General features: G+C 43.0%; 1 protein-coding gene across 3 annotated transcripts in view; it reads left to right on the top strand.

Annotated features, from left to right (window-relative positions):
* The window catches only part of Bicc1 (BicC family RNA binding protein 1), a 219,708-nt gene that overhangs the window by 62,868 nt on the left and 137,306 nt on the right, over positions 1–19,534 (top strand). For all 3 annotated transcript variants that reach the window (XM_085679745.2, XM_085679744.2, XM_085679746.2), the window contains exon 2: positions 13,998–14,044. In XM_085679745.2, coding sequence (XP_085535871.2) covers positions 13,998–14,044 — 47 coding nt within the window. The remainder of the gene's footprint in view (positions 1–13,997; positions 14,045–19,534) is intronic.

Raw genomic sequence — 19,534 nt, 5'->3', positions numbered from 1 at the left:
AACTCTGCGGATGAAAGTTTCAGGAAGAGGGTGTCTGTTTTGTTTTATTTCTTGGTTCACTTCACAAGCCCAGAGACATTATCGTGTCCTTCCACCCAGCTGCGACTTCGCCCAAGTAAATAATTTTGGGTTGAACATCATCTCGTCTTAGCGCTTTGGGCTTTTCTCCATTGTCACGAAGCTTCCCACGACCTGAATGAGAGTTCTGATTCCATTCTAATTGCCTGTGACTTGCTTTTGTCTCCCTGAAAGCTTTTAAGGCCATTTCTCTTCCAGACATTATGAAATTTCAGAAGCAGATGCTGCTATTCGGTTGTAAATATTGTTAGCCTTACAACTTTGGGAATACCACTTAATTTTGGAGGATTTCTAGCGTATCTCTCTGATTTTTAAAAATAGTTACTATTTTATCTAATTTCATACAAGCACTCAGTTGGTTGTAGACTTTGGACTGATGTTTAAAAATTAGTTTTCTTTGTTTTGTGTGTTTTTTCTTTTTTGAAGGAAAAATTCAAACCATTAGACTGTGTTGTTTCTGTATTTTAATGCACATATTCTAATTCTTTTGCAGTTCTTTGTTTTTTCTGTCTATCTATCTATCTATCTATCTGTCTATCTATCATCTTCAAATGGGGTTGAAGTGGCTGCATTGAGAAGAGATTTTTATTAACTGATTCTTACAGTTAGCTTCTTTTACAATACTCAACTATGGTCCCTGAAAAAGAACTCTCTCCAGATTCAGTCCAGGATTATCTTTATATTAATGCTTTTTAACTATTTCTTTTTTTCTTTTTTAAATTTTATTAAGGAAAAACTATTTTCTTTCATTTTACATACTAATCCCAGTTCCCACTCCCTCCCCTCCTCCTGTTCCCTTCACCTTCCCTTCCTCCACCCCACATCCTCTCCTTAGAGAGGGTAAGGCATATTGCTTTCAGGAAGGGCCAAGGCCCTCCGTACCATATCTAAGCTGAGCAAGCTATCTCTCCAAAGAGAATGGGTTCCAAAAAGCCAGTACAAGCAGCAGGAATAAATCCTGGCACCACTGCCTGTTGAAGGGAGGCCACTTGTTTGTTCAGACCCAAAATAACCATACAGAAACTGTATTAATTAAATCACTGCTTGACCCATTAGCTCTAACTTATCAGTTAAATCTTACATCCTAATTTAACCCATTTCTATTAATCTGTATGTCACCATGTGGCAGTGGCTTACCAGGTAAAGTTCTGGTGTCTGTCTCCAGTGGGGCTACATGGCTTCTCTTGACTCTGCCCTTCTTTCTCCCAGCATTCAGTTTAGTCCCCCCCCCCACCTACCTAAGTTCTGCCCTATTAACAGGCCAAGGCAGGTTTTTTTTTATTCACCAATGGTATTCACAGCATACATATGGGAATTCCACATCAACTGTCTGTCAGTGGCCCCGCACTCTGCACTAGCCATACAACTGTCGCCCACATTCTGAGGGCCTAGTTTGGTCCTAGGCTGATTCTTTATCTATCCCACCAGAGTTGGTGAGCTCCCACTCAGGTAAGCTGTTTTCCGTGGGTGTGCCTGTCATGGTTTTGACCTCTTTGCTCATAGTATCATTCTTCCTACTCTTTGGGAACTCAATCCAGTGCGCTGCTGTGGCTCTCTGCCTCTGCTTTCATCAGTTGCTGAATGAAGGTTCAGATTGACATGAACTTTCCTAGTAATTGGGAGAGAGTTTATTCACACTTGCTACATACTGGATTGATGCTAACTAATCAAGCTAACACACATGGGTGGAATTTCAGTCCGTCTGGTCAACCACGGCATGGAGCGTCTCAAAGTCTTGCTTTGAGACTCTTTTCTTCTTACCCAAATCATTCCTAAAACATCATTAAATCTGACTAACACTGTTTTACAACTCTGGGTATTTGTATAGCATTAGCTTAGTTCAAACAATTCTTTCATTGAAAACTAAAGGATGTTCATAGCTTTTGTATAGTTTCACAGAATTCTAGACCTTTTAGCATCCCACAGCAAACTCACCGCACCTTCCAGTAGCAGTCACTAGCTACCTGTGGCCATGAGTACTTGAGACACACTTAATTTGAGGGTTCAGAAGCACAGTATAAATAAAACAAACAGTGGGTTTTGAAGACGGTGCAAAACAAAAACCAGTGGTCTCATTAATGTTCAAGTATGGGTTGAAACGATGAGACTTTTTTGTTTTTGCTTTTGCTTTTGGAGGAAGCAGATATACCACCAACACTGATTTCACCTGTTTGGTTTCTACCCTTCTTAATGTGGTTATAAAACTTGAAATTGCATTGGAGAAGAACATTGTCTTTCTTACTGCACAGCAGTGCTCCGGGGGATAACTCACTTCTCTGTTATCCAACAAAAAAGATTCAAGTAGCAAGCACAGCCCCAGGCTCCACAGGGCTGAAATAAGAAACATTTCCAAATGGTGGGAATCAATAGTATGAAACCCAGTCTGGTCTTGTCTTAAACTCCTGGGGACATTTTGAAGAGGGAAGGAAAGGCCTGTTGGTCTCGTTGGGGATAGCAGGGAGAATCAGAGTGGTTTGAATAAAGGATGTAGCATCGGTGATCATTTCCTTAATGTTCAACCCCACCTACAGCCGGGAAACAATTTAAGAGTTTACGTGGATGGCTGTTGAATGGAATGAAGTCTATACATTTCTTCTAGTTTGCTAAAACATGACAATAGGGCAAGGCAACTCATTTCAAATTAGAAACAAATGTGTTCCAGGCATATCTGAATTCTGTGCATAAGGGCTGTCTGTTTTACTATCTTTCCCACAATACTGGCGCCTGGGGAACATATGCATGATTTTTTATCAGGGCTGCATAAGACCCCTGCTCTCTGAGATCTGAGCAGCTGTCAGTGTCTCAGCCTAGAAAGTCCCAGCCGGTATGGGATCCAGGTCTGGTCCAAGGCTGTTGTGCACCCACTGTTCTCCTGTGAGACCGTGTCGTCTCTCCTGCCTCCTCAACTAGTCTCTGCTCCCTGTGTTTTCTAGGCTGCCTTCTGTGCTGAAATGATGCGGCCACAAACCAGAAATGCTAATGATTTGTTTCACTCTTCAATAGGAAGGCAGATTTGAAAACGACTTATTCCCAACTAATAGTGCACACTGTTTAAATGGTTTACTAAAAGATACAAAGTCGTGACCCAAGGCTTCTTGCTCTCAGATAGCAACTGTGTTTTGTGCTTATTTGTTCTGCTAGCTAACATACGTATACACAGAAAAATAAGTGTGTGTTTAATTTGTACTCATGTATGCACTTGTGCACATTCTTATATAAGAGCAGCCACCATCCTGTGATTTGTCTTTTTTATTTAAAAAATGTGTACAATATATGTTTGTCATATTTTTCTGTCCGTCAGTTCTTCTCAGATTCTCCCCATATAGCTAACCACCTGACTCTATGTTCTTTTTCTCTGTCTATGTTTAAACACATACTCACACACAAACACACACACAAAATCTCCACAAAAATAAAAATTAAAATAAACAAACAAAAAAATCAATAAGAAAAAAAGCCAAAACAAAGAAAATGAAACAAAAAAGTCCACAAAAATACCATTGAGTTCATTTTGTGTTGGCAAGCTATTCTTGGGCATAGTGCCTGCCCTGAAGTGTGGTCTACATGCCCAGCAAGACTCCATTGGAGGAAATTTAATTTTCCTTTTGCAAGTGAATACCAATTGGAGATAGTTTCTTGGTTAGGGGTGGGAACCCGTGTCTTCCTGTGCAGACCTTGAGCCTGTTGCCACAGTATCTGTGAGTTAATAGGTATATCTGTGTTGTGACTGGAAGACAGTGTTACCTGAGAGACACCGATCACTTCTCAGTATTACAGTCTTCCTACTCCCTTTTCTGCCCAGTTCCCTGAGTCTTGAGAGGAGGGGTTTGATGAAAACATTCCATTTAGGGCTGAGTGCTTCTAAGTCTCTTATTCTCTGTATATGTCTCATTGCAGGTCTCTGTTAATTACCATCCACTGTCAGAATCTTCTCTGATGTGGGTTGAGTGAGGCACTGTTCTACAGGTAGAGCAGTATGACATCCGGGGTCGTTTTCTTGCTGTATTCGTTTAGCAGAATAGTAGTAGGTTTTCCCCAGGCCAGTGACCCGTCTAGTCTAATGTTCTTGGCTGTTTTAGCAGTGTCAGCTATTGGTTCCATCTCATGGAGTGAGTCGGTCTTAAGTATTATTAAAAACTGGTTGGTGACTTCCATAACGTCTGCGCCACAGTTGCACCAGTATTTCTCACAGGCCAGTCACTGCTGTAGATCATGGGTTTTGTAGCTGGGTTGATGTCTGCCTTTCTCCTCTGATAGTGAACAGAATAATTTTCAATACAGTGAACACGAATTGTAAAGCTTCTGATTGGCTTCTCCCTGTTCAGTGACATAAGTATGTGTTCTCTTGCGCAATATGGCTCTACCATCAGGTTGTAGAGAGTAGCCAGTAGCCAAGGCAATAGCATGCTATGTTTAGGGGTTTCCATGGTGCCCCTTTAGCCAATCACTCAAAAAGATGTAACCCATTTCTGGCACTGCAAGTTTTACTCATTGGAACATTGTCTCCCCTATTATTTGGTGACATCATTTAGATTCTTTTCATATAAGATTGTATTTTCGGAGGCATCTACCATGGTAGGTTTCCATATGGTTTTGCAAATAGCCTTTAGTGTGAGTTGTCCCTCTCCATAGTTCCTCCTTTACCCTTCTTTCCCATTTCCCCCTATTTAATCCTCCTGTTCTAGTTGTCCCTTTTTTCTCTCCATAATATAATGTTTTCATAACCCCTTCCTCGAGACATCTTATCCTCTCCCTCGTCCCTCACTGTGTACCTAGACACTGAAGTTATTCAGATTGTAGCACACATATCAAGAACCCCAAAGCTAACACCCACATTTAAGAGAAAACATAGATTATTTGTATTTTGGGGTTTGGCACCTCACTCAGAGTGATTTTTTTTCTAGCTCCATCCATTTACTTGCACATTTAATGATTTGTTTTTCTTAACAATTGAATAATATTTCGTTGTGTTAATATACCATGTTTTCATTATCCATTCATCAGTTGGTTGATACCTAGGTTGTTTCCAGTTGTTTGATATTTTGAATAAAGCAGCACTGAACATGAATGAGAAAGTGTCTCTGTAGCAAGACACTTGCTACAATATGCCCAAGAGTGGTATAGCTAGATCTTGGGGTAGATCTATTCCCAGCTTCCTGAGGAACCACTGCACTGTTTTCTATTGTGGCTCTACAAGTTTGAACTCCCACCAGCAATGGATGAATGCTCCTCTTACCCCACATTCTTCCCAGCATCAGCTGTCTTTTGTTTTATTGATCTTGGCCATTCTGATTGGGCTAAGATGAAATCTCAGAGTAGTTCTAATATGCATTTCCCTGAATAACTAAGGATGGTGAACATTTCTTTAAGTGTTATTCAGCCATTTGTGGTTGATCTTTAGAGAATTCTCTTTTGAGTTCTGTACCACACTTTTAATTTGGTTATTTATTTTCTTTATGTCCAGTTTATTTTTTGATTTGTTCTATATTTTAGGTATTAACTGTCATTAGAATGTGTTACTGGTAAAGATCTGGTCCCATTCTGCCACTTTGTCTGAATGTTGATGTCCTTTACCATATAAAAACTTTGGTTTCATGAGGTTCCATTTATTAATTGTTGATCTTAGTGCCTGTACTAATGGTGTCCACTTCAGAACGTCTTCTCCTGTGTCAATGAGTTCAAGACTATTTCCCACATTCTCTTCTATCAGATTCAAGGTATCTGGTCTTATATTGACCAATATAAGACCGTAAAACTCAATCTGGAGTTGAGTTTTATGGAGAGTGATAAATATGGACCTATCTTCATTCTTCCACATGCAGTCTTCCAGTGTGCATCATCTGTCTCCTTTTAGTTAATTTGGTTATGGGTTTGCCAATCTTGATGATTTTTTTCAAAGAACCAACTCTTCATTGATTCTTGGTATTGTTTTTGTTTGTTTCTATTTCATTGATTGCAACCCTGAGTTTGATTATTTTTTGTTGTCTACTCCCTTTGAATGTCAGGTATGCCACTAAGTTACTAATATGAGATCTGTCTAGTTTTTTTTTTAATATAAACTCTCAGTGTGATGAACTTATGGCTTAGAACTGCCTTCCTTGCGTCCCATAGGTTTGGAGATGTTGTATTATCATTTCCTTTCAGTTCTAAAAAGTTTTTAGTTTCTTCCTTGATTTCTATCTTGTCTCTTTTATTTGGTAGTGAGTTGTTCATGTTCCATAAGTTTGTATACTTTCTGTTCTAGGTGGTTTTGATATCCAACTTTAATCCATGGTGGTCAGATAGGACACAGGGTGTTATTTCAGTTTTCTTATATCTATTGAGATTTGCTTTGTGTCCTTGTATGCGATTAACTTTGGAGAAAGTTTTATGAAAACCACTTCAAAGAAAGTATATTCTTTTGGGTGGAGTGTTCTGTAGATGTCTCCTAGGTCTACTTGATGTATGTCCTATAACTCCCACATTTTTATGTTTTTGTCTCTGTGACCTGACTACTCGACAGAGTGGGGTATTAAAGTCACCAACTATCACTGTGTAGGTCAGTATGTGGTTTAAGGTGTAGCAGCGCTTCTTGTGTTTTGTGTTTTTGCACTGGGACCCATGCATCTGGAGCTATGCTGTTTGAGGTGTTTCTTGGTGTATATATCTGAGCTTGTCTTTGTTGGGTGGACATTTCCTTCTTTGGTTGCTGTTGTTCACTCTGGATTCTAGGGAAATGTAGCAGCTGGGGGTGGCTGGTGTCTCTGGTGGAATGTATTCTTTGGTTAACTGGATAACCCTAAGGAATGGTGGCAAGCTAGGAAGCAAGGCTGAGATGTCCAGGGGGACAGTGGTCTACACCATGAGGTAGAGTCCCTAGTGAATGGTGTTGAGGTTAAAGGAGGGGCTCCTGCAAGCAGGCTGCTCCAGGACTAAGTAAGTCTGGAGTGTTCATAGCAGACGACAAGGAAGAGGGTGAAATCTCCTACTTGAGTCCCAGCCTGGTGTGAGCCCTGGGGGACCTGTCATAAAGTGGAGATAGGTGGCTGACACAAAGGAACAGAAGCAGCCTAGAAGGGAAGGCTGAGAGGATCTGCTAGACTCTCACTGACTCACACTGAGTCTCTATCCCCTGTGCTTTCTCTTTTGTGTTAAGGCAGCCCAATTCTTTGTATTTGCAACCATAGAAAAACTTGGAAAAGATTTACTCTTACTATTTTAAATTATGTGTACATGTGTGTGGCTATGTGCATATGTATGTGCGAGTGCAGAAGAGGGTGTCAGAGCCCCCCAGAGTTAGAGTCACAGGGTAGGTGTGAACCACTTGGTGTGGATGCTGTGAACTGAACTCTGGTCTTCTGCAAGAGTATCACTTGCACCTATCTGCCGTCTTTCCAGCCCCGGGATCATAGAAACTTAATTGTAAAGATAATCCAGTGTTTTAGAGAAAGATATAAAGAGAGCTACTCTTTACCCAGCCACTGTTAATAGAAAAATATTTTTGTTGTTGTTGTTCTTGTTCTTTTGTGTTGTTTCAGTAAGCTTACTTACTGGGTTTGAGTTACTTGCAGAGAGCTCTGGGCATCAGGTAGGGGGCTTTGTGGGAGATGTTGGCAAGACTCTGTGCTTGCGGTGGTGAGTTATACAGTGTTCAGATGGTACTTTTTTATTGCTGAGATTTGAAATCAAACACGCAATTAATCTTTGGACCACACTTTAAACATAGGCTTCATGTCTGCTTTACTGAGTTTGGCTACCAGTCCACGGAGCTAGGTATGATTTACCAAGACAGCATGTCTCTACAGATGCAGGTAGCCCCCCAAGCCTCACTACATCTTCTCCTCATTCCCCTTTGAGGAGAACTAGTCAGCTCCCAGGGAAGTTTTCTGGAAGCAGTTAGAACACAGAATACAATGTAGGGCGCTACATCTATAGAGCCTAAGTTAAAGTGATGTTGCAGGTGAATGTTTTATAAACATCTTAGACAGGAATAGTGCTTCTTGACTAGCAACAGCTTGTCTGCCTGACAACCAGAAGGCAACTTAGTTGCGTGCAAAGCAAAAGCAAACAAAGCAAAGCAAACAAAGCAAAAACAAAAACATAAAAATCAATGCAATGGACTTAAAGACAGGGCTTGGGAGTTGTCTCAGCAGGTAAAGTGCTTTGCTTTGTAGTGTGAGGACCCAAATTCAAATCTTCGGAACCCACGTAAACCAGGGCATGGTAGTCTCTAACCTCAGTGCTCTTATGTGGGAGACAGAGAATGCCTAGAAACTCTTAGACTCTTAAACTCTTAAACTCTGTGGCGGACTCAGGAGCAAAACATCACAGAACCCCTATCTGAAGCAAGGCCACTGGCGTCCGAGGTTGTCCTCTGGTCTCTGTATGCGTGGTGTGGCGTGCATTCACCCATACTCAGACATATCCTTGCACATACGTGTCACACGTCCATTTGAAAGCTGGGGAAAGGGAATGTGTAAAATTGACAAACATCATTTTACACGTATTTAAAAATATCTTTATGACATTTGTATTTGTGTGTGTATGTTTTTGTGGTGCATACCACAGTATGCTTGTACAAGTTAAATGATAACTTGTGGATGTCCTTTCTCTCCTTCTATCTCGTGGGTCCCAGGGATCAAACTCAGATCCTCAAGCTTGGTGGTCATCACTTTGACCCACTGAGCCATCTTGCTGAACCACGATCATTGTTTTTAATTCACGCTTTTATTGGGTCTCACATTTTGTTTATCTAGGTAATGTGGAAAAATATTTGACATTGTGTTTTAAATCTAAAATTTTCTCATCCCTGCATTTTTAGATTTTGGTCCATGAAGCATCTAATGCTATGAAAGAAAAGCAGTTGGAAAGAAAAATGATATTTAAACAGAAGTTTCCTTGAGCCCTAGGCAGACTTTCAAACAGGATCCCACCCCATTTAATTCAGTAATTACCCAGGAGCGCTCTGGAGTTGGGGGGCAGCTCTGGTAATAGTTTACACCTGTCTCAACTTCTGCCGCTTTTATTGGCACGGGCTTTGCCATCCCATATTTCTTGTGAGGCAAAAATATGAAATAAAACATGGCAGAGCCTTGGAGAAATTATAATAAACAGAAAAATGAATCGTTCAGCTCAAAACACAAAACTCATTACCTGGATGTTCAGCCGGCCATATTTCAGTAGTATCGAAGGAGTTTGTTCCTGGTGTCGTGTGTCGGGAAGAGGAGAAGAGAGACAGCTGCTTTTGCTGGCCAGAGAAAAGCCAAGGTTTTAAAAATCCAACTGGGAGCATCATGCCAGAGTGATCCTAAAAAGAATGACTTAATAAAATACAACATTAAATTATGATGCGCTTTCCATGTTGCTGTGGGGGAGAGGGACAAAGAAGTCTCCGTGTGTAAGTTTGCAGACCCAAGGGAGAGTCGTTTCTCCACATAATATAACAAGATCTCAGCATTTGAGAAACCCCACAGCAGAGAACATAGGTTGGCTTATTTTATAGGCAACATCTTCCTGTCCAAACATAACGAAATGCTTTGGGTCATGATCGTATTGTGTTTCTTATTTTTCCCTTGGAATCCAGCTCTCTGGTGGCCCTCCCAAAGTCTTTCTCTTTCCTTCTCAGTGCTAGCGGTAGCTGCCCTGCTCCCCTGTGGGGAGAGAGCAGAAGGACTTAGCTTCTATTACAAGAAGAGAAATAATCAAACCATGTAAAGTTTAATCTGGACAGCACTGGGGGTTTGCAAAGGTCTTTGGGAAGGTTGTTGCTAGAGCTGAGTTGTGGTTTTGGTTTTGCCTCACTGGTTGGGTGGCTTTGGCTATTCCATGGCTAGGGGTATAAACTGGATAAAGGTAGGGACTTGACTGTTTCTTTTCCTTGGCACAGGACCCGGATATTTGTGAACTGAAAGTAGCAATCTCAGTCCATCCCTGGGTCTATGGAATCAACACGCCAAATGTCTGAGTTTACACCAAGAAAAATATTCCATGTTGATCTCACCACTTTCCCCTCCAACTGTAACTTCTTGGCAGCAATTTGGGATTTTCATACTGTGGATGTAGGGTGCATTTGAGAGAGGGACTCTCCAGTTGGAACTCTGAAGGGTTTATGTTTGAGGGACAAGAAAACAGGAAACGTCCTCTCTCGATTGACGTCTCCAGCCATGACAGTTGTGTTTCTGAGAGTCAGTAGAGGTCCCCAAGGAGACCCGGTGACCTCAGGCTGAAGTACAGATACTTCTTAGGAAGTGACAGGAGTAATGAGCCCTAGGTGGCATCTGAGACAGTGATGTAACCAAGAATCTAGCCAGAGCGTTTTGCCTTGACCGTAGTAGCTTAGGAAACACACACATCAGAAGTTCAGGAGAGCCAGGCTCATCTGTCTTTTCTTGTACAGTTGTCTTCCCTTACTGTCGTTTCAGTTGTTTCTGACTAACTGTGATCTGGAAGTTCCACATGGGATATTCTAGAAATAGATAACATTTAAGTTTTGAATCACACGCCCGTCTGAGTGGCATGACCCTTCTTGGGATTTGCATAATCATTTTTTTTTTCTGGTGTATCCACATCGTATGCACAACCCACCCATTGGAGACCACCATCTCAGTTGTCAGGTAGGTTCATGGTTCCACAGAGCTTACACTTGAGGGACCGGAAACAGTAGCTTAATGCCGTGTGACAAGGCCCACAACATTCTCCTGGCTTTATCACCTCACACGGGTGTTGTGACAATCCGTGTCATCGCAAGAGGCTTGAGTCCAATCAGAAGGTATTGATGGATCATATTTGCTACAATAAATATAGCCATAGTGTGGTTTTTAATTGTTCCTTTTATGATTACCTGTTAATTGTTAATCTCTTACTCTGTTGAATTTATAGATTAAGCTTTATGTTAGGGGTTGATATGCAGGGAAGAGTTGGCATAGTGAGGGTGTGGTAGTACCTGCACATCACCCGTCTGTCTATGGCCTTGTAGACTCGGGTGGGGGTGTTCCACATAAGCGTTCAGAGTCAAAAAGGGCAGTGAACATCTGTTTGTGGTTCCCCCAGCCTGCTATTTCTTTGCAAACCCCAGGCGTGCTAACAATATGTGTTTTTGGTTAAATTTTAGTGTCCTCCCCAGTTCCAAAACATGGTTCATTCTATTTTGGTTCTAATTACAGAAATTTCCCTGTTGTTGTTTGAATGTGCTTTGAGGTTCTATCATGGCGAGCTTGTCCTGAGTAGAGGCGTATCCTGAAGGAAACATCTATAGTAGAAGGCCTTTGCTTCAGGGAGCTGACACTTGTGGATTCTTGTGGTGTAGAAGTACATCCAGTTAAAGCACCCCCCCATATGGATATAGGAAAATATTTGAGATGCTAAATATTCCTTCCCTAAGGAAACTCTTGAATGTCACTTAATTTTTTTTCAAAACTTGCTGTATTTGCTTCTTTGCTTCTTTATTTCCATGAAGGTGTCAGTGAGTACAACATCCCTTTTCAACCATTTTTAACCTCAAGTGAAGACTTCGTTCTGACTCGGCAACAATGTCACCAAGAACATTTACTGTTTGGTTTATGTCCTTAGGGTTGGATGTCCATTTTATTCTCCTGGAGAAAACCCTTCAGACCCTCCAGCTGGGGTTGACCAGTTGTTTATAATTCAGTTTTACTTCTTTTAGTATTGACCTATCTCCAAGTGAGATAGTTTACTCCGTAGTACACAGAGGCTTTCTCTCTGGCAGCATCTGCTGAGTGTGCATTGACTCTGTGGGGTTGGTACAAAAACGGAGTAGAAAGGTATTGACTTGAAGGATTAGTGTCTGTTGCTGATGTGGCAAACTGCCGCCATTCTAGTGGCCCAGCACAGTTTACATTTGTCACCTTACAGTTCTGAGGTTATAAGTCTGCAGCGGATCTCTCTGGGCTGAAGTTAGGGTGTTAGCAGCCGTTGCCCCCAGAGGCTGTAGGAATCCTGCCTTTCTTTGACTTCCAATTCTGGAAGTCACGTGTATTCTTTCTCTGGTGGTTCCCACCTACTCTTTCAAATCCTTCTCTTTTCTGACCTCTGCATTTGTTTCTTCCCATCTCCTTTATTGTCATGCTGTTGTGTATTCTGGCCCTCCCACTTTGTTATTACAAGGATGTGGTGGCCTATTCTGATAGCCCAGGTCGCTTATCTATTGACGATCACATGGCCTCAGGTCCCAGAGGGTAGGATGTGGGCATCTTTATTCTATTATTTCAACCCACCACACATTGAATAAAAATTTTTATTTCTTCTTAGCTCGTATTTCAACATGTTTCCTCTAATTCCCTTCAGAACTCCCAGGCATGTGTATTCTGTTTTGTTGTTTTGATAAAAATATGTTGGTAAAAATAATCACTTACACATAGGTAGTTGTGAGATTTGAGATGAAGAAAGAACAGTTTAAATTTTATCAGTTGTTACTTCCACCTGACAGATTCGTAGTAGGTGCTCGTCAAAACTTAATGATCAAGTGTCATTCTTCAGGGATAGCTCTATCCCACTTCATACGTCTTACGTCATTTTTAACAAGTGCTATGGTCATGTGCCTGTGGACACACATGTCCTTCCATATGGCCATAAGCATATATAGGCGTGTGTGTATGCAGACATCTATACATAGTCCACATATACACATGTCCTCATACTCAAATACAATACATGTGCACACACATATCCATATGCACATCATACATGTGTGTGTATGGTTAAATGGACATGTACTTATATATACACATGTGTGCACATATACACATTATATGCACAAACACATGCAAACAGGCTACACAGAGTAGGTGTTTGGGTCACCATATCTTCTGAACTTGGGCTTCCTGCTTTTAGACTGCCTATAGTTAGGAAGGGGCTCTAGGTGTAACTACCCCTCCATCTCACATGAAGTTTAAAGATAGGACTGTGCTCTAGCTGTACCAGTCCCTTTATCTCACCTGAAGGTTACTGTTGGCCTTGACCTCTACCATCATTTCTTATTCTTACATTGCTCTGTTTCCCCTCATGTGGGTGAATGGAAGAGGGGGTTAAAATAGTGGGAGAGATCAGCTGAGATTCCCCATACAGCATTTGCTCAGTTACACCGTTTGATACAATACACAGCCCTTACCTCAAAGAGAGTAAGTTTATTCTCAAGCTGAACATGAGTGACTTAACCTAGGAACAGGGATTCCTGCCCCAGGAAATGGTTTCGTGAAGTGCTTTGTAGTTCCAGAACCAACACCTGTTACCAAGGTACCTTTTCAAGGGCTTTGGTGAAATATAGGTAGACGGGCTACATCAAAGTGGGGAATCTCTGCTGTGGTCTCAGATGCTACTTGAGAACATTCTTTGGTTGGGGTTGGTGGAAGCTAAGTTAATACATCACAAAAGGCGTCACCCCGATAATCACAAGGATGTTAGGTCAGACCTAGGCACCATCAGTGAATTAATAGGACTTAAAGATAACCCAAACTTTCCAAGTCTCTACATCAAGTTAGTTCTAGCCAAATAGCCAATATAGGCATAACGCTTTTCTTCCTGGAAACTGCAGTTCGCATGAGCATAAAACTTAACCAGCTTAGAAGTGGGCAATGCTGGATGTGCCCAGATGCCTGGGATCCATTACAGCTGGGAAGTGTGGGGAGCACAGACTATGGCTTTAATTTCGGGGTTCATTCTTACAACTTTGGTACCGTGGAAGGGCAGGGCCACTTTATTCTCAGCATGGAGACAGGGACACGTGGGTCTTCACTTATCCAAAGCCGTGTAATTGATGAGATTTTATACCTCGTGCTTCATTCATTTTGCATTCCAGATGAGGCCAGGGTGGCGCTGTTTCTTCCTTTGCGTTTGTAGCGCTGGTTCTTGAGGGTTTGGAGTATAGGTGCATTGAAACGAAGGACGTATTTTAAATGTGCATTTTCTTTTTTATTTATCCGCAGCTGCAGCTGAAGGAAAAGGCAGAAGCGGGGAAGACTTTTTTCAGAAGGTAAGTGATGTCTCACTCTCGTCTGGCTTGGGCGTGCACGGGAAATAGCCTTGGGTCCGCAGCTCCATCAAAGATGGCAGGCTGATTTCTTATACCCATTTCAACACAGACCTGCCCTGTCTGTTTGCTTTGGTGTACTTCAAATCCTCCCACCCAAGCCATGTCTGGCCTAGAGGTGGGTGGATGTCCTGAAAAGCTGCCCATCTTTGTGGTGAGCATAGCATGGGTGGGGTCTGTAACCAACACAAGGTGTCTCTTGAGACCTGCTTGCTTGTCATCGGCCGCCATGCCTGTTCTTTTCTGATTGTCCCATGAATGTTCTGGCCTTCACTGAGGCCAGTTGGGCCAGTCATGCACGCAACAAGGGGAACTATGGTCAGGTCCAGTTGAAATGATGGTGAGATATTAGGAATGTCGGCTGATAATTCTGAGTTCTTGTCCTCCAAATATCTTTCATGTGGGAGGATGCCTTTTCTTTGGAAAAGATGGACTGGAGTCCACAATTTTCTACTTTTTCTCCTTTTTTATTGCGCTCATATCCCTGTGTCTGATTCAGAAACCATGTCTGGAGAGGCAGCCATGGCAGGGGATGCTGGGGCTGTCCATGAGGTTAAGCAGTTCTGGAAAGGGCCATTGGAGAGTCTCCATTCTCTTGTCTCCCATGCAGTCTGTTTTTGGTGGCGGGGTGGGGGTGTCAAGTTTGTCGATCATCTGTGTTTCCATCCAAGGGTTTTAAAAACAGGCTTGCTCACATCTGGGGCTCAAATCGTTTCTTCATGTTGAAAATATTCTTTCTTACCTGCCATAGCCTGCATGCTGGAGAGACCCAAACCAGCCGGGCAAGCGTGTCTCCTTAGAGGACTATATGGCACCTGCTGGCATACTCATGCATGTACAACGGGAGTGGGTTAGCGAGGGCACTCTAGGCAAAACAGTATCTACACTCAGACATTGAGGGTTCCTCGTATTAGGTGAGGTGCTTGATCCGTATGATCCGTGTCCATAAGCTAGAGAGCATCCCTCTATCATGGAAATCTTTCCTAAATGGAGTTCAAGTTTTGGGCGGGGGCAGGGGTGGCTCAGTCAGCAAAGCCCTTGCGAGGGAAGCATGAGGACCAGAGTTTGATCCCCAGAACCCACGTGAAAAAGCAACCATGGTGATGGTGGGCACTTGTCATGCCAGATCCTGGGAAGTAGAGCTACACAGATTCCAGCTCCCCCCGCCAGCCAGGATAGCCTCATTGATGAGCACCAGGCCAGTGAGACCCTTTCTCAAAGGTAGTGGTTGGGAATGACTACTGAGGTTGTACTTTGGCTCCCTAATTCTTACACATGTATACTCACATATATGAACACACATATACATACACACACAAAAGTGCATTAAGGGGGGGGGGGGTTAAAATTTAAAAACCAAATGGTGTACTGGCCAAATAGTATGGACCAGGCTGTTGGTCCTCTACCCCAGCTTTGGGCTTCCACAGCAAAGCCTTGTAAGCTATTGAAGTCCTTGTGGCTCTAGAGACACGGGTTATGTTCAGATTATGCCCAGTTCCTAAGTAGTGAGCTGTGACAGGCTGGCTAGGAGGGACAGAACCAGAGAAGCCTAGGGGCTGCACTCACGGGTCTCCTGCTAACTGGCAGCAATAGTTCAGACAGGAACTCTCTGGGGCACAGGGGATATAGGGATAGGGTTGGTGAGGATAGGGGCTCTGGGGGTTGGGGTAGGGGTGGTAGGGGTTGGGATAGAGGTGGTGGGGGTGGGGGTGATGGAGGTTGGGGTGGTAGGAGTGGGGTAGTGGTAGGGATGGGTTAGGGGTGGTGGGGGTGGGGTAGCAGTTGTGGGAGTAGGAATAATGGGGATAGTGGGGGTGGGTTAAGGGTGGGGGTAGGGTGATGGGGGTGGAGTGATGGAGGTTAGGGTGGGGTGGTGAGGGTGGGGTAGCAGTTGTGAAAATAGGGATAATGGGGGTAGTGGTGGTGGGGGTGGTTTAGGGGCAGTGGGGTGGGTTAGGTGTGGTGGGGGTGGGATGGGCCTTATCACTCTATCTCAGAGAGAGAGAGATGGGAAGAGTTTTTAGACGCCTATGATTCAGACACATGAAAAGCTAAATCAAAACACAGCCCACACCGTCCTCCAGGACTTTCATTCTTAGAAGATTTGCTAATATTTATCCGCCTTTGAGGATGTGTACATATCACAGCAGTGTAAGTGGAAACACATGCCCAAATCCAGGAACACGTGTGCTCCCAGGGCTCTGACTCGGAAGCACAGAAACCGCTCCTGTCCTCAGGTGAAAAGAGTCAGCGGGTTTGCTGGGAGGGACTGGCATCCACACAGCCTTCGAGAGCTCATGCTGGACAAAGCAACTTCATAGCAGGCAAATGTCTGAGGTTATGGGAAAGAGCATGTCAGGGTTTGGACCAGACAGAAATGGAACTCTGTTAAGGGGACCTGTCACCTCACCCCGCACACTCTAGTAGCGACCCATCCGTGCTCACTAGATCCTGTTTGTTTGAGAGAGGGCCCTACTCCGTAGCCCAGGCTAGCCTCAAAATAAAGGCAGGTCTCCTGTCTCAGCATCAGTGCTGGGGTCCCAGATGTGAGCAAGAACACCTGGATGCAGAGTGTGTCTTTGAAGGGAGCTATCTCTCTTCTAACCGCCTGGAATGTCTCTCTCAGGTGTGTATGTGCCAACACAAGTTTAAGCTTCTGTGTTTCAGAGATTCAAGTTCCATTCCTCTGGTGATTTTTCAGATATTTTTCAGGTCTGGAGGGGTTTTTGTCCTTTACAGCGAGGTTTCCGAAAGAGGGGGTGAGAGACCTTCGTGCAACTTTGCATTAGGTCATGGAAATCTTTGTAAAAGTCATAACACAAGCAGCCCTGATAGTCCCTGCTTCCCTCTGAAGCTTCCCAAGCCAGGCCTCCATCATCTGCAGTTCTCTCAACATTTCATCTTCTAAGCGCCCACAGAACAGCTCCCCAGGTGTTGACTACTCAGTGGCCGTTCTAGACTAAAGTTCCAGAGTCCTTCCGCAGTCCTCCTCCAAACAAGGTCAGGTCTGTCGCAGCCATACCCGTTACCAGTTTCTGTCTTTAGGATTACTCGTGTGCTGTGCTCTAACAACATGGCCAAAGGCAACTTGGGAAGGGAAGGATTTATTTTGCTGACATTTCTACATCACAGTTCATTGTCGATGGTACTCAAGGCAGGAGTCTGGAGGTAGGAGCTGATGCAGAGACCATGCAGGAGCACTGCTTACTGGCCTGCTCCTTTTGATTCACTCAACCTGCTTACTTAGAGCATCCCCCTGCCCTGGGGTGTGGCACCACCTTCAGTGGGTTGGACCCTCCCACATCAACCACTAAGAGAATATAGGCTTGTCTCCAGCCTGTTTTATGGAGGTCCTTTCTTACTTAAGGTTCCTTTCTCTCATGTGACTAGAACTTGTATCAAGTTGATATAAAACTAGCCAGCACATTCTTCATAGGAGATTAGGAGCTCTGCCCCCTCTTTTCTCCATGGTGACATCTTAAATTATTACTTCTGAAGTGACTCTGTTTATAAATAGGACCCCAGGGTTTAGGAATGCAGTGTATAGCATTCTTGAGGGATAAACTTAAACCTCTTCACCTTTCAAAGGAGGAAATGATTTTGGAGAAAATTTTTGCAGTCACAGAGAAATTGACTGAAATAGCAAATGCTGTTTATTAAATTTATATGTTCAGTTTGATTGACAGATTTTAACTGCCTGTCATTTATTCTTTTCTCTATTGTTATTATAGTCATTTCAAAATTGTCCAGAATAAAAATATCATGAATGTGAAAAAGGAAACGAATTAACCTGTGATCTCATACATTATGTTGAAAGAGAACTGTAGATATCTTTATCTTTTAAAAAAAACTTTTTATTTAATTTTTTTTGTTTTTACATCCCAACCAAAGTTTTCTCTCTCCCCTGTCCTCCTCCCACTCCCCCCCAACTCTTTCTCTGTTTCTCTTCAGATATGGTCGGGCCTTCTATGGATAGCAGCCAGCCATAGTGTATCAAGTTACAGTGAGACTAGGCACCTCCTCATCTGTTAAAGCTGGATGAGGCACTCTGGTGGGAGAAATAGGTCCCAAGAGCAGGCAACAGAGTTAGAGACAGCCCCTTCTCTCACTCTTAGGAATTTCACAAGAAGATCAAGTTTATACAACTGTAACATATATGCAGAGATCCTAGGTCAGTCCCATACAGGCTCCCTGCTCGTTGTTCAGACACTGTGAGCCCCTCTGAATCCAGCTTAGTTGGTTTTGTGAGATTTATTGAGGTGTCCTTGACACCTCTGGCTCCTACAGTACTTCCTTTCCCTTTTCTTCAGGATTTCCCAGACTTGGCCTAATGTTTGACTGTGGGTTTGCATCTGTTTCCATCAGTTTGCTGGGTAAAGACTCTCTGATGACAGTTGAACTAGGCACCACACTATGAGTATAGCAGAATATAATTAGGAATCATTTCATTGACTTTATCCCCCCCCCCAGTCTTGTTTGGCTCTTTCCTAGGTCTCTGGGTATCCTATCTCTGTGTCCTAACCCTCAGGGATGAGCTCCTGTAGGCGGAGGCCTTTCATTTGTTTCCCAGCTGCCCAAACCCAAAATAAACACACAGAAACTATATTATTCGCAATACTGTTTGGTCAAAAGCCTAAACATATTTCTAGCTAGCTCTTACATCTTAAATTAACCCATTTCTAGAATTCATCTCATGGAAACTCTCAGGAATCTATGAGGGTGACCCTGGCTAAGACGCCTAGCAATAGGGAATATGGAATCTTTGTCTTTACACATGTACGTGAAAGTGATTTTCAGTATTGACAGGGCTATAGATTCAACTATTTGCATTAGATACATTCATGGTGTGTGTGTGTGTGTGTGTGTGTGTGTGAGAGAGAGAGAGAGAGAGAGAGAGAGAGCGAGCTTGCTTTACAATGTTCTCTAGCAACTTTGTCTTCTATTCCTTGGCTCTGTCTATTCTTTACAAAGGAGTGAGTGGCTCAGCTTATCAGTGCTCCTTCTAGTTCCTCTGCCACGCCTAATAGCAACTTTCATCTCAACACATGGAAATGATCTTCCAGGTTGTTTTTTTTCCTTGTGGTTTTTTTTTACAGGGGGAGGCAATTGTTCATGGCTTACTCATTGTCTATCCTGTGTCCTTTTCATCTTTCCCCTTGTGAAAATGATCCTCGTCAGACCGTTCTTGGCAAGGAAATGTCTTACAGTGTATGAGGTGGGGCTGAGCGCCCTGATGTTTTCTCACTGTGACCTACCGAAGCCAAAGGCTATTAGGTGCTTGTGTCTTGATGGCTGAAGAAGATGAAGTCCACTTGGCATCTCTGTAGCCTTTAATGGGAACATCAAGAAGTCCCTCCATAGAACCCTCCCCAAAGCATTCGTACATCACATATTTTAAATGAAGGAGTATTTTGTAATTGAGATCACACATTG

The sequence above is a fragment of the Myodes glareolus genome, chromosome 18 (assembly GCF_982192425.1).
Source record: "Myodes glareolus chromosome 18, mMyoGla1.1, whole genome shotgun sequence".
Classification (NCBI taxonomy): Eukaryota; Metazoa; Chordata; class Mammalia; order Rodentia; family Cricetidae; genus Myodes; species Myodes glareolus.
The sequence above is the reverse complement of the archived record's forward strand: the minus strand, read 5'-3'. Positions and strand labels throughout refer to the sequence as shown.